The sequence below is a fragment of the Myodes glareolus genome, chromosome 9, assembly GCF_982192425.1.
Source record: "Myodes glareolus chromosome 9, mMyoGla1.1, whole genome shotgun sequence".
NCBI classification, from domain to species: Eukaryota; Metazoa; Chordata; class Mammalia; order Rodentia; family Cricetidae; genus Myodes; species Myodes glareolus.
The window spans coordinates 61,941,434-61,956,593 of NC_142034.1; the positions used below are offsets into that span (position 1 = coordinate 61,941,434).

Consider the following 15,160-nt stretch of genomic DNA (forward strand, 5'->3'; position numbering starts at 1 on the left):
AAGGAGGCTCAGTGAGTAAAGGCACTTGCCACTAAGCCTGAAAACCAGACTTTGAAAACAGAGAAGTGCAGAATGGAGACGTCAGCTCCCACAAGCTATTCTCTGACCTCCATGTGCTCCCCATGGCATATGTGCAACACACAAAATTAAAATGGAAGAAATGTGAATGTATAAGTAATAAAGGAAAAAAAAAGGGCTGGGGAGATGGCTCAGCGGTTAAGAGCACTGACTGCTCTTCCAAAGGTCCTGAGCTCAATTCCCTGCAACCACATGGTGGCTCACAACCATCTGTAATGAGGTCTGGTGCCCTCTTCTGGCCTTCAGGCATACACGCAGACAGAATATTATATACATAATAAATAATATTTAAAAAAAAGAAAAGAAAAATGTCAAGTCCTGTGAAAATTAGGAGACATTTCTATGAAAGTAGCATGTGTGAGCTGTTACCACATGTTTACACTCAATATAATTTAACCATGTTTACTCTTACAAGACTCATCCAGTAAATAGAAAATTGTTCTTAATGATAGTTCCTATAAGAAACTAGTAGTCAACTTTACAAGTAATGTCTAGCTAAATTAAAAAGAAACATACTAAAACTCTTTTGAAAGTTAGAACAGGAAGAAAAACTGAAAAGCAGTGGGGCATCAAGATTATCAGGTGGCCTGCCTGACTTCAGGGCACTGAGCCCCAAAGTAACCAGCCTTTGCCTCACTTCCTGCAACTCAAATCCAAACACAAGATAACTATTTTGTATTTATTAAAAATTAATAAAAGTTGGGGCTAAACAGATGCCTGGCACAAGATAGTTATTTTGTATTTATTAAAAATTAATAAAAGTTGGGGCTAAACAGATGGTTCAACAGTTAAGAGCACGTGATGGTCTTGCAGAGGTCCAGAGTTCAATTCCCATCACCCAACTGCCTGTAACCCCAGTTCCAAGGGTTCCCAAGCCCTCTTCTGGCTTCCCTAGGAACCTGCACTCATGAGTTTATATGCACACACAGACACAAGCAAAAAAAATTCTATGTAAAAAACTTAATAAAAACAAATGAAATACACATTAAGTGTCATGCACATCACAAAAAACCCTAAATACAACACAAACTATATGACTCATTTATACACACTTATAAAACCTTGGGACTCCAAGGGCAGCTGGCCTAGTGTGTGGCAGCAAACAATGAGACGCTGTCTCTTACAAGGTGCAAGGTCGGAATGACACCCAAGCTGTCCTCTGATCTCCAAGCACACACCATAATACTCACCCCCGCCAAGAAAAGCACAAACAAATGATAAGCCTCACCATACAAGAGATCTATATTCTATATAAAGCTGATAAGGTTACAGAATAAGCTTCAAAAAGGGGCACACAGCCTTATCACAATAATAAAAGCTAATAGTTAACATCTTCTGAGTTGCAACTATATATCAGTCAGTATTCTAATGCCCTATATACATTAACTCCTCCAATTCCAAAGATCCAAAGAGAATACTGCTCTTAATTTCCTGCTAGAGAGCAAGAGGTTAACTAATTTAACCAAATCAGCTACAACTCCAGCTCCATGCCTGCCTACCTGCTGCCATGACTCCTACCATGATGGTCATGGACTCTGATCCTCTCAAACAATAAGCCCCAAATAAACCCTTTTTTCTATAAGTTATCTTTGTCATGTGTCTTATTATAGCAACAGCAAAGGAACTAAGACAAGAGCCAAGCCCACAAAATGTCTACTGACCTTCGCAGGCACATAGCTGCACACATGAATACCTGGGGATGTACACACATACACAAATAAATGAATATAATACAATTATTTTAAAATAAAAATTTAAAGCAACAAGAAAGTAAGTTAACTCCAAAGGAAACAAAATGCTGAAAATAAGACTGGCAATAAATTATATAATCATGTTACCTGGCTCAGCAAGTAATATTATTTATATATAGAAACAACTAAAGATTATAATCATAACTCTTCAGTAAGTCAACAGCTTTCAAAAATTAAAATTAGGAAATAATGATTTTATACTTTCAGGAAAATACAAGAGCTTAGTAAGCACTGCCAAGTAAACCCAAGGCCCTGCACTCCATCCCAGAGACTACACTGGAAAAGTTAGGGATGCGGCCACTTAAATGGAAAGGTGAGGTGGGTCCTGGGGATGCTGGACAGCCAGTCGAGCCTAACAGGGAAGCTCCAGGTCAAGGAGACCAATAAGGTGGAATGACATCCCAGGCTGACTTCTGGCCTCCACTCATAGTGCATGCACCCACACAGCTGAAAATAGATGGGGCAGGGTGTGGCAAGGAAATGCTATTTTAAAGTAAGTCTTCCAATACATTTGACTTTTAATACTATAATGTGAGCTGTAGAAACTAAGTTGAAAGAAAAATAAATATTCATACTAAAATAAAATATGCAGAAAAACACAAATGAACTATAAAATTACAAATCTCAAACAACCAGAGAGAGAAGATATGTCTAATTTTTAAATCATTCTGCACTTGGTATACATATTATAAAAAAATTAAGCTCTTCTAAACCACAGAAGCTACTTTGTAATTGAATTGTATGTTCTGTCAAACATTAAGGACAATATTGCTAACCCCGAATTTGAGACAAGGTCTCTTACTGGGACTAGGGTAGACTGACTGGCCAGCCAGTGAGTCCCCAAGATTCCCATCCCTACCCCCCACTGCTGTTATTACTGGAGAACTGTACCAATACAGCTTTTTTATGTCAGCGCCAGGGATAGAACTTGAGTTCTCATGCTTGCAAAGCAAGCACTTTATCAGCTGAGCTATCTCCCCGAGTATCATTATTTTATGTTTTCTTCAATAATTACACATGTATCATGAGGGACAAAAAAACCTAGACCAATTTTTAATGTCATTTTCAGTAATATCCTTTCGGTACAGGGCTAGTCATACAGAACACACACAAATTTTGTGTTTTTGTTATGGGCCAGGTGCATGTATGACTGGTATGCCTGCACTGGAGGTCATAGGTCAACCTCAATAATGTTCTTCAAGGGCTGTCCACTTTGTTTTTGAGACAAGGTCTCTCACTGTGACCTAGAAAACACTGATAAGGTTAGGCTGGCTGGCCAGGAAGCCCCAGGGATCCTCCTGTCTCCAACACTGGGATTTTAAGCATCCATCATCATGCCTTTTTACATGGGTTCTGGGGACTGAACTCAGATCCTAAAGTTGGCATGGCAGGCCTTTTATGGACTAAGCTATCTCCTCAGTATTCCCTTTCTTTGTTAAGACAGTCTCACTCTGTAGCCCAAGCTGTTCTTAAACTCACAGTAATCCTTTTGCCTCAGCTTCCCAAATGCTAAAAATGCAGGCATGAGCCATTACAGTCGAATTTGACAAATCATTTACCATACCAGAGTCTGATGCCAGAATTCATATTTTAAAAACTCAGGTATGGTGGCATATGCTCGTAATAGCAATACTAGGGAAGCAGAGGTGGGAGGGTTATAGCGGCTTGATGACTGGTCTAGGCTACTTGACAAGTTCTAAGACAGTGAGTAAACCTGACTTCCCAAAACACAAAGGACAACATCTGAGGACAACACCCAGGACTGTCCTTTCAATGCGTGCACGTGAGCATGCACATTCACACACAGACAAAGAAATTTGCTTGCATCTCCAACAAGCATTCTTTTACCTAAAAAAAAGAAGTATATTTTCACAGTATATTATTAAAAGTCAGGTTATAATAGAAAGTAAACAGCTGCACTTTCTTGGCAACAGGATTAGCCTCACTGTTTTTGTAATGCTCTCCAGAATTTTGTTTAGAAAATTAGAAACTATTTTTGAAGTTGGAAAAAGCTTTATACTCTTTTTTAATTAATTTATTTATTATGTATACAGTGTTCTATCTGCATGGCAGAAGAGGGAACCTGATCGAATTACAGATGTGGTTGCTGGGAATTGAACTCAGGATCTCTGGAAGAGCAACCCGTGCTCTTAACCTCTGAGTCATCTCTCCAGCCCCAAGCTTTATACTCTTAATAAAGGTATATAAGAGTATGATGAAGCTTTATACTCTTAATCAAAGGATTAAAAATGCAGTTCACTTGGTAAAGTGCTTGCCTAGCACATCCACAGCACAACAGAAATCAGTATAGTATATCTCTAGCACTTGGAAGGTGGAGGCAGGATGTTGAGAACTATGAAGTCATCCTTGGCTCTACTTGTAATTATGAGGCCAGCCTGGGATACATGAGACCCTGGACAGAGTGAGAGAGAAAAAGAGGTACAGAGGTGAAATAAATCAAGGGCCACTGATAATGGCTCACACTAGTGAAGTGGCTGAGGCAGAAGAGTGCCTTAAAGTTGATGCCAGTCGCCGGGCGGTGGTGGCGCACATCTTTAATCCCAGTACTCGGGAAGTAGAGGCAGGTGGATCTCTGTGAGTTCGAGCCTGGTCTACAAGAGCTAGCTCCAGGACAGGCTCCAAAGCTACAGTAAAACCCTGTCTCGAAAAATCAAAATAAATAAATAAATAAATAAGTTGATGCCAGTCTGTATCAGCAATATCACATCCAAGAGAGAGAGAGAGAGAAGAAAAAGGAAGGAAGGAGGGAAGGGAGAGGAAAAAGAAATGGGAAGGGAGTGAGGGAGGAGGAGGAAGAGAGAAGAGGAAGGGAAAAAGGAAGAGAGCCCTTGTTAGGTGCTAGGCACTCTTCCAGGCACTAAGGATTTAATACAACAGATGGCATCCTGATCTTCTTTGGCACAGAAGACAAATATTAAAGAGTTGTACAAAAATGCACTTCTATGCCTGCGTCAGGACAGATCTTTGAGGAAGACACTGAGCAGACTTGAATGAAGAGGCAGTGGTGAGAGCAGTCTAGGGAGAAGGCTTACTGAATGAAAAGGCCTGAGGCGGTATGGGCGCGAGACGTGCGAGACCAGGGAGAAGAGCAATGTGGTCAGTGAAACAAGCACAGAGAAGAGACAGAAGGTAAGGATGCCACAGAGGCAGGTGGGAGCCAGACCATGGATGCTTGTAAGGATTGTGAATTTATTCTAAAGGCAATACAGAAGCATTAATTTTCCTGTTGTGTGGACAACAAATTACTTGAGGGAGTATAGGGAAGCAAGTAGAAAAAACTGAGATCAGTATGCAGACCAAAAGATGATGGCCTACACAATCAGTGGGTAAGAGAGTGAGAGATGGAGTCTAATGTGGATGAGTTTTCACAGCTGATCTAAAGTAACTTGTTGGTAGACTAGGTATAAGGAAGAACTCACAGAAAATTCATAGGTGAATGCTGGTGTCACTTACTAACCTGGGGCTGACCAGGGAAGAAACTTTTGGGCAGCAGAAATCAAGAGACCTATTTTGGACAAACCTAATGTTGGATAACCATTAAATAGTCTAGTCAAATGTAAGACCAGATCCCTCAGTGCTGTCTTGGAGCCAGTGGGAAGTATAAACATAATAGTTAAATGTTATGGGACTACATGTCATTTCCTATGGTGTGAACCAGAAGGAAAAGCAGCAGGTGAAGATTCCATCTGGAAATAAGGATGAGGAAGGGGAAAGATCAGTGAGATGTCCCAGAAGTCAAGGAGTATTGTTTCCTGTAGGAGACAGTGACCCCATGAATCAAAGCTACTAAGAACACTTGACTATGTTCAAAAGAGTTGGAAGACACAAGGCAAAGACAACTCTTCACAGGAGTCTTACTTTAGGGATGAAAAGTTGCTCATGGTCTCCTAGCATCTTGCTACCTCTTGGCACAGAGTCAGTATTTAACAAGTTTCTCTATAAATGCAAAACCTGCATATTCCTAGTACTTCAAATCAAGTAAGAAATCCAAACAAAAGCCAGGTGTAGAGGCATACACCCTTAATCTGAGCCACAAGAGGCAGAGATGGGTGTTATCTCAGAATTAGAGGTCTATAGAGCAAGTTCCAGGCCAGCTAGGACATGAGACCCTGCCTCAAAACAAAAGCAAACAAACAAACAAACAAACAAACAAACAGAGAACTTTAAAGCCCCCAGCCTTCATGAGTGCAGATGACCTTAATGAACATGAACTTTCTCTTCTTCTTTAACTTGCTGCCTATTTAGATTCCTTTTCTTTCTCCCTAATCTAGGGATTGGTACCTGGCAGCTAAGTGCTCTCCCATCCAGCTCTACTTTAAGAAACGACTGAACAAAAAGAAAGGACTTCCTTATATATTTATCAATTTCCTAGAATTACAGATGTAGCAGAAGTTAGCAGCGAATTTATGAACCTGCCACCTAAGAGGTCTAGTCATATAAACAAACATCCTACTTCAAGTGGGATTAAGACAGCCACTTACTTCCCAGAACAGATAATTTGCCCACCCGCAACGCAGTTCTTTCCCTTATGGAACATTCAGCAATGTAAACTTATGGAGAAAACCCAACACCTACACAAGTAAATTTTCCTACCTGACATAGTATCTTCTGCTAATTCCTTTTCTCTTTCAATTTTTTCCTCTAGAGTTGAAATGCAGAATTCATAGCCAGCAAGGGCGAATTCCTGTCTAGAAAGAAGTATCAACAATCAATCAGCTGTGCTCACATTTTCTCAAACTCTTTACAGCTCTGGTCTAAGCATTATCAATACTGGGAAGTTTCTATCTCTGGGTTGTCAATCTATATTTCTCCAAAGTTTATTGCTTTGAAATCATTTATTTAAGTTAATTAAGGGATGCTGTCAACATTTTCATGCTGTGTAGCATTATCTTTCATTATCTCCCACCATAGTTTCCAGTCTGTCTCTCCACGCAGCAGAGCCCCACCCTGAGGTTCCCAACTGTTGCCATTATACACTTCTGGGAAACTCTGGGGCTGAACATTTCTCTTAAGCTGTGTTTTGACTTAAGCTTTTATTATTATTATTATTCTATGGAAATCAAAATACTAGCTATAACACAGGAAGGCTTGACATATAGTCCTGGGCCCTGAAGCATCGAGCCTGACACTGGATAGCTTCTACAGAGTTGCAAAGGAAGAGGAAGAAATTCCTTCTTCAACTCTGGTTCTTGCTCTTCCATATTGGTTCTATTTTCTTACCACAACTGACATTGTAAAGTTCAATCTTTATCCTCTAGTGCTCAGCTAGGAGGGATCTGATGAGCCAGTGCTTTGCTTTATTCTCAGGATAAAACTCCCTCTCCAGTCCCAAACCTTGGCTGAATAAAGCCTCCCAGCCCCAAGGCAAGAGAGGACACCACAAAATGCTGTCTGAGTAAAAGGTCTACAGACAACTCCCTATCTCAGCCTTTTTCCTGCAGTACCCAGGGCCTCACGCATGCTAGGCAAGCACTCTGACACTGACCTATATTTACCCCAACACTCAGTTTCTATAAGCCCCACAGCCTGGCAATGTGTTTTCTTATCTCACGCTTTGCTTAATAAAACAACATGAAAAAAGTAAACTAACTTAAGTACTAATTGCTAATAGACAGTTAAAAGCTTTCAGTTCTGCGAGACTTACAAATCTTATTTTTCAGCATTCAGCATTATTTGCATTGAGCTTCTACTTGTCAGAGGAATTGCGATAGCATTAACATCTAGTCCTGCAGAATGCCACACCTGTAATGTTTTCTGGCACCAGCCAAACTTGAAGCTCAAGATCTAAGTCAAGAGCTATTCTATGTTTTCTGTCTAAAATCCAGGCTAGCCATACGCTAGAGAACAAGCCTATATCTCAAAGCCCAGAAAGACTTGAAGTCAAAGTCCCACAGAAGTTCCAGCCTATCTAGTGCCCAATCAACATGCAGAGAAACTAGCAGGCTAATGAAAATGGAGCAGTTGACTAGAAGAGAAGCCAGGGTTGGGACCTCTACCTCAAAGAACAACTTTTTTGAACTGCATCAAGCTTGATGTGACATCAAATCTCTGCAGCAGCTAAAACCTAAAGCACACCAACCTTACTTCTCTCCTAAACTCATGCCCTAAATACAACTGTCTAGATATGTTCCTGATTTACATACCATGTGCTCCCCCTTTGAATTCTACCTAGAGACAAAGGGAAGAAAAGTTGTGCCAGGTAATGTTTTGCCATCTAGAACCCAGAGAAAAGCAACTAAGATGAAGAACAGCTGAAACAATGCCCTGATTCTGGCTTCGAAGGCAAACACTGGGGCATTCTTTTGTCTGCTCATTGATAGGGGTGGTGCCTACACCACCAGGTGATTACAAGGTCTATAAGAAAGCAGCCAGCAAGCAGTGTTCCTCCATGGCTTCTGCTTCAGTTCCTGTCTCCAGGTTTCTGCTTTGCATCCTGCTGTGACTTCCCCCAGTGATACTGTGTGATGTAACAGCTGTTAAACAGACCCTTTTCTCCCCAGGTTACTTTTGTTCATGGTGTTTCACTACAACAAAAGACTCTGACTAACGCAGAAATTGGTACCAGGACCATGGAGTATGGCTGACAGACCTGACCACGCTGTTTTGGGGACAACTGCGGAAGGACACTGACACTTGAAGCTGGGAAAGCCACTCAATGCTCAGAATTTAACAGGCTGCTGTGGGAGCTTGGGAGATGAGGATGTTGTAGAGGTGCAGATGAATGACGCCTGACTTGTGACGTTTGCAGGGGAAACAAGGACTGTCAGGGCCGTGTGTGCGCTATTTTGTAATGAGACTCTGTGGTTTCTCATCAGCTGGAGCTGAAGAATTCGCTGTGACTCACAGGAGACCAGCGCCATTGGCATAAAGTGAAGCCTTTGCTTTGATAGAACAAAGGCTGCTTAGCCAAAGCTGAGAATTAGGGGTGATTTTACCACCAGCATCACTGAGGTGAAATATTCTGAAACTGTTTCCTGAGGGTTAACACACAGAAGCTGTGGTTCAGAGGGAGCCAAAGTTGATCTCATATTGACAGTAAAACTTGGTAAGAGTCACCCAGGTAGTACTGGTTTTGAAGGCATGCAACGGTCATGGGAAGAGCTGAGGCTTTGGCCCTGCATGGCATGGGGGGAGTCCCTGTACATGATGGAAGGGCAGTCTCGGGTGCATTGGAGACTAGAACCATAGGACAACTGCCAAGGACAGGAGGAGCTGGGCAGTGGAGCTGACCCAAGTTTATAAGTTATGTATGCAGGGGAGGAAGAGCTAGGGCTGCTAAGCCCATTGGAGACCAGAAGATCTTGAGTCTCAGACACAACAGCTATTTATACTTCTGAGAACTGGGTTTTGCTTTGATTTGATCATAACCATGCCCTGGTTCTTCCCTCTTAGAATAGAAACTATGAAAATTACTTTGGTTTTACAGAAAACCACAGTTGGATATTTTAAAGTGATTGGATTTTAAAGTATTTGACAATTTTTTTAAGACTGTGCATCTTCTAAAGTTATATTATGTTTTAGGCGAGATGTGACAGTACACACCTCTAATTCCAGCACTCAGATAGTAGAGGCAGGTGGATCTCTGAGTTGGGAGGCCAGCCTGGCTTATTTTGTGATAGTAATATTCACATGACATATTGTGGACAAGCACAAAAGGAAAGGTTATATGTGAACAGTGATGTTTCTGTGTCAAGGTGACAAGGGGTCAATCATGCTGTCTAGTTTGTCAATATGACACAATCTAGAGTTAAAGAGGGACTCTCAGCTCAAGAAATGCCCCATTAGAATAGTCTGTAAGCAAACCTCTGGGGGGCATTTTCTTGATTGATAATTGACATGGAAGGGCCCAGTCCACTGTAGGTAGTGTTACCAAGGCAGACAGTCATGGGGTATAGAAGAGAGCAAACTGAGCAAGCTAAGAAAAGCAAGTTTCTGCCTCAGTTCCTGCCTAAACTCTACCACGGTTTCCCTCAATAGATTGTATTTTATTACAAGGGTCATTAACGCCTCATGGGTTGCTAGCTTTTGGCAACATCTTAACTGTTTCCTAAAGCCTTCTATGTAGCTGATGGGCTTTTTCCTCTTTATAAGAATTTAGGGTCATTTGTGGTGGTACAAGCCTTTAAGCCCAGCACTCAGGAACCAGAGACAAGTGCGAAGTTTGGGACTAGCTTGGTCTACATAGCGAGTTCCAGGACAGTCAGGGCAACAAAGAAAAGCTCTGTCTCTAAAATAAAAAATTTAAAAAAAAAAGAAAAGAAAAGACTTTAAACTTATCTACTATTTTTAAACCTAATTCCTAACTTCCATACCAGAATTCCCTCTACTACTGGCTCTATCACCCACCAAAATCCTACTGATGATTATTTCCACATACTCTGAAGACATTTAAACAAAACATCTAATTCCACTTAGAGTCACTTGTGCTGGTTAGTTTTATGTCAACTAGACACAAGCTAGAGTCATCGAAGAGAAGGAACCTCAACTGAGAAAATGCCTATGTTGACTGGGCTGTAAACAAACATGTAGGACATCTTCTTAGAGACTGACGTGATAGTCCCACCCTAGACTGGTGGTCTTGGGTACTGTAAGAAAGCAGGCTAAGCAAAGCAGTAAGCAGCAGCCCTCCATGACCTCTGCATAAGCTCCTCCTCCAGGTCCCTGACCATTTTGAGTTCCTAACTTGGCTTCCCTCCATATGTACAAGCCATATAAACCCTCCCTGCCTCCAAGTTGCTTTTTGTCATAATGTTTTAACACAACAAAAGAAACCCTAAGACAACACTTATTTTCTAGAATAGATAGTAAGCTGAGCCAGAGACAACCCAAAAGGAATTCTTACCATTTCACTTCATACTCAGCTTCCTTTTTTGCTGGTAGTCGCAGAGTGGTTTCTTCAAGCCTATTATGCTGTGGTACTTCTTACACTGTTCCCTTTGCTTCTAGGAAATTAACTACAGATCTAACTATTTCACTTCTCATTTCAAGGAGGTGTCAAATACTTGATTAGCTATCACAGTTTAGTTACAGGGATGAGGGCTGTGTTCTGCTCAGGTAAATGGAAACAGAAGGAGACAAACTGGAAAGGCCTCAAAATTACCAAGATGGGAAATGAGACACTTTAAGTATAACATTTAATTTTTGGAGACCTGGATGATTGACAGGTAAATTAAGATTATATAAAAACCCAAGGTCCGAGTGTTCTGCTCATCACTCAACTACCCGGCCACTGCCACATCTATGCTGTGATCATACTTACTTATTCTGAGCGGCATAGATACTGGCCAGCTTCAGAGAGATCTCAATTATTGCATTGTCTTCCTGTTGGGATTAAAAAAAAAAAAGGCAATTCATGAAAAGTAAAAATTTCTTATGGAGTATTTCCAACTTCTCTACTGAATTTGACTTTAAAGATAATCTTTCTTCCTTTAAAAGAATTAACCAACTATGAATTCTTTGGCAACCATCATTTGGAATCAGTGAAATATTAGTCATTTTTTACAGGTCTAGGGGTGAAATAACCATCATTTTGTGCTAGGTCTGGGACTACAGAACATACCTGGTTGGTTTTTAGGTATCTAGACACAAACTACAGTTATCTGAGAATAACTCAATTGAGAACAATGCCTCCAGCAGACTGTCTGAAAGCAAGTCTGCGGAGATTTTATTGATTAATGACTGATGTGGAAGTGTCCAGCCCGCTGTGGGACTGGGTGGTCTAAGAAAGCAGCTGAGTGAGCCACGGGAAGCCAGTAAGAATGATTTCTCCATGTCCTCTGCTTCAGCTCCCATTTCCAAGTCCCAAAGTTCCGGCCCTGACTTCCCTCAGCAATGAACTTTTACCAGAAAGCTTAAGATGAAATAAACCCTTTCTTTCCCAAGTTACTTTTTGGTCATGATGTTTTCATCACAGCAACAGAAACCCTAAGACAGGGAGCTCTCATTCTGTTAGCTGCGTCAATGAGGAGGCAATATTAGGCAGTGTCCTTACCTGCTTCATGCCTCCTCCAAGCAGGTAACTCATTGTCGCTTTAAAAAGTTGTTCTGCCTAATAAAAGCATAAAGATTTTTTTTTAAACCATCTACATGTGACTCTTGATTCCAAATACCAATCTTAGGCGCATGCGTGAATACATCCATACATATGCGCGCACACACGCACACACGAATATGTAGAGCGCTGAGACTCTTATAAAGGGACCAAAGGATCAGGGACTCCTCTCTAATCTGTATCTTAAAGTACCCTGCGAGGAATGGAAGCTAACTTGAAGAGATTAATCACCTGAATTGGTGTGACAGATAGCAAATTGTCCTGTAATATTCACCCTATGAATTAAGTTTTCAAAATAGCCTTGATTTTTGAATCAGGCTTTCTTAGGTGTGATCATACCACAAATTTAAGTTCTAACTAACGGTAACAGGCAGAGAATGTCAACACCTTTAAGATATTTCATAAGAATGTTACTTGCACCAAATTCTCTCCTTTCCCCTTCTTGCAGGCTGCATGAGTCAGCTCACTCATGGCAGATGAAGACATACTTCAAAACAAACCCGAGATTTTTGAACCACACAGGGATGCCTAATCTGCTTGTGATTTTTTACCTACTTGTGGGCTAATCAATTAAAAAGAAACACTTGCATCTTGAGTCACTGTATTTTAGGGACCTTTTTGAATAACATAACTCCTCACTGTTACAGTTCCCTTGAGGGGTTACCACTTCAAGATATCACAAAGTGACTGACTTACATTTTCAAGTTGTCCTCGTATAAATGCCAAGTTGGCCATCTGAAAGCAAATTATAAAGAGCTGTTCAATTTAGAGCACTGCAATTTACACCGACTTAAAAACCTTTAAGTGAGACTCTTTCCTGCTTTAACAATCTTTTAAAAAAAAGTTCAAAACAGAGAAAATGTCACCAGTTAATCTGCTAGCAGCTCAGTCAGCAATAGTGAGAGAAGCCCAGAGTTTATTATAGACATTCTGTTGAAAGCAAATTAAACAGATCTGTTCATCACTGAAGAGAAGAACACTAAGATATCTGTTTCTTTCTGGTCTAAAATTATAAGTGACCCCATAAAGGATACAAAAATTAAAACCAAAAGAAAACGTAGAAAACAAAAACCTTCGGGACATCTTGAGAGTCAGGAAGATAAAATAGGAGGAGCACTTTCTCAGCATCCACCCTTCCTCATCAATAGCTCAAACTGGTCAGAGGAGTTACCAAGTCGTAAGTGTAAGAGATGGCTTTCTTGTTATCACTCTGATACGCAAGGCGAAGAGCATCATGCAAAATTAGTTCCGCCGCTTCTGGCTCATCTTTCATGATGTTCAACTAAAAAGAGAAGACAAAGGAAACATTAAATGAAATGTAAGGAAAGCAGATGTGTATGCTGCTACAGATTAGCTACAACACAATACACAGAAGAAAGTCATTCATTCTTCATGTAGTTATTGAACCCCCACTATGTCCAGGTACCATGCTGACAGAGATGACAGGGAGAACAGCCTCCTTGCACCTAGGTATGCTTATACAACAAGGCTTGACTAGCAGACCAGACAGAAGGAATGTGAGCAATCTTTATTTTTTCCCCCCTGAGACAGAGACGCCCACAGAGACCTCGCTGCCTCTGCCTCCTGAGTGCTGTGGTTAAAGGTGTGCAGCACCTCACCGGACACTGTATTTACTTTATAAGGAAGCTACTTGCCTTTCACCTTCTTTTTCTCTTCCTGTAGATTATAAGGGACCATGTAGGACAAGTAGGCTTAATTAAAACTCATGAGGAGAGCAAGAAAGAAAAACACCGCAAAGGAATGACCGGGGACCTCATCTAATGGGAATCAAGGAAGTGTTCAAGAAAATGAGAGTAAAGATGGGGTAAGGAGGAGTCAACCAGACAACAAAATGGACAAAAGAATGGCCCCAACAGAGCTAATGAGTGAAGCTCCTACAGACGGAGAAGAATGGTTCCTGGGAAAAAATGCAAGGAAGGACAGGCAGAGAGAGGACAGTGAGTCAGAGTCACTGCCACTTCGGTCACTTCCAGTCCTGCAGCCCATGACAAGCTTGTGTTTCCTCAGATACAGGGAGAAGTCGCTCGGTGATCAGGCAAGAAGGCACTATGCTCTGGCTTACATTCTCAAAACATCGCTTGGGCCGCTGCACAGAAAAAGCTGCAGTGGGGCAAGGACCACTGTGAGAAAAACGGGGGAGATGGGGTGGCAGTCTCGGAAAGACTGGAGATGCGTTTTGATTTTGATGGCACTGTGATTATTGATGTGTAACTGGGGATTACCAACAACGCACTTTAAGAACCACGACAGTTTTTTTAGGCTGGTTATTTTTTTAGGTGGCAAAGAGAAGAGTGTTTAAGAACATATTTAGGAGGGGTCATTTAAGAACAAGCGCTTAGTTCGGAACATGCTAAGTCTGAGGTAGAGACACGAGAGACAACACGTGAACGGCACACTGCAGTCTGTGAACACAAATTTGGACGTTGATGGCATTAAGTCGATACTGAACCCACTGGAAGAGATGAAATAAACCTGGAGAGAAAATATAAAAGAATGTGGAGAAACAGATTTAGACGCAAACCAAGAGACATAAACAACACTAAATTGCATTTTCGATGCGTCATACATATACTATGCACAAAATATCACTTCGGCTTGGCTGGTTAAGCTGATTAAAACCACCCCCGCAAAACATTCTCACTCAGAACATTCGGACAAAAGAGAAATGCGAGGGTGCCATCTCCACCTGCGCTCACGACCGCAGCTGTTTTGCGGCAGGATTCACCGCGGACCGGTCTGGACGGATCTCAGCCTGGCACCTGGGGTCAATCCATCCAGACCCCGGGAAAGCGGAGCGGAGAGTGCGCGCGTCCGACCGAGCCCCCTCACCTTGGCTCGTTTCAGCAGCTGGATGATCTCGGCCTCCACCTCGTCTGTCGCGTCCTCTCCCGACTGCTCCGCCGCCGCTGCGGGCCGCGAGAACCAGGCGAGCGCTGCGAGAAGCGGCTCAGAGGTCACCGGGACCGGCCCGCGCCCCCGCCCTCCCGCCCGCCCGGCCCCGCCCGGGAGCGCGCCGCTCACCTGCCAACAGCGGCAGCAGTCCCTGTCCCCGCGCCGGCGTGCCTCGGCTCGGCCGCCCCTCGGCACCCGGCCCCGTGTCGCCCGCCCGCTCCGGCAGCAGACGCGCGGCGCATCCTCCGCACCGCCGGCCCGCGGCCCGCAGCAGCGTCCGGCCCAGACGCCAGCGCAGCAGCCGGAACATGCCTCCGGCGCGTCCTCAGCGCACCTCCAGCCGCGA

General features: G+C 42.5%; 1 protein-coding gene across 2 annotated transcripts in view; it reads right to left on the reverse strand.

Annotated features, from left to right (window-relative positions):
* The window catches only part of Ttc19 (tetratricopeptide repeat domain 19), a 31,540-nt gene extending 16,387 nt beyond the window's left edge, over positions 1 to 15,153 (reverse strand). The window contains exons 1-7 of one of the 2 annotated variants that reach the window (XM_085695087.2): positions 14,944 to 15,153; positions 14,752 to 14,855; positions 13,073 to 13,183; positions 12,598 to 12,636; positions 11,842 to 11,898; positions 11,110 to 11,171; positions 6,444 to 6,538 (exon numbers count right to left, since the gene is read on the reverse strand). In XM_085695087.2, the coding sequence (XP_085551213.2) occupies positions 6,444 to 6,538; positions 11,110 to 11,171; positions 11,842 to 11,898; positions 12,598 to 12,636; positions 13,073 to 13,183; positions 14,752 to 14,855; positions 14,944 to 15,124 (649 nt within the window). In that variant the 5' untranslated portion in view covers positions 15,125 to 15,153. Of the gene's footprint in view, positions 1 to 6,443; positions 6,539 to 11,109; positions 11,172 to 11,841; positions 11,899 to 12,597; positions 12,637 to 12,973; positions 13,184 to 14,751; positions 14,856 to 14,943 lie in introns of those variants that run through there. The other variant, XM_048448218.3, reaches the window with a different exon arrangement.
* Positions 15,154 to 15,160: the final 7 nt, after the last annotated feature.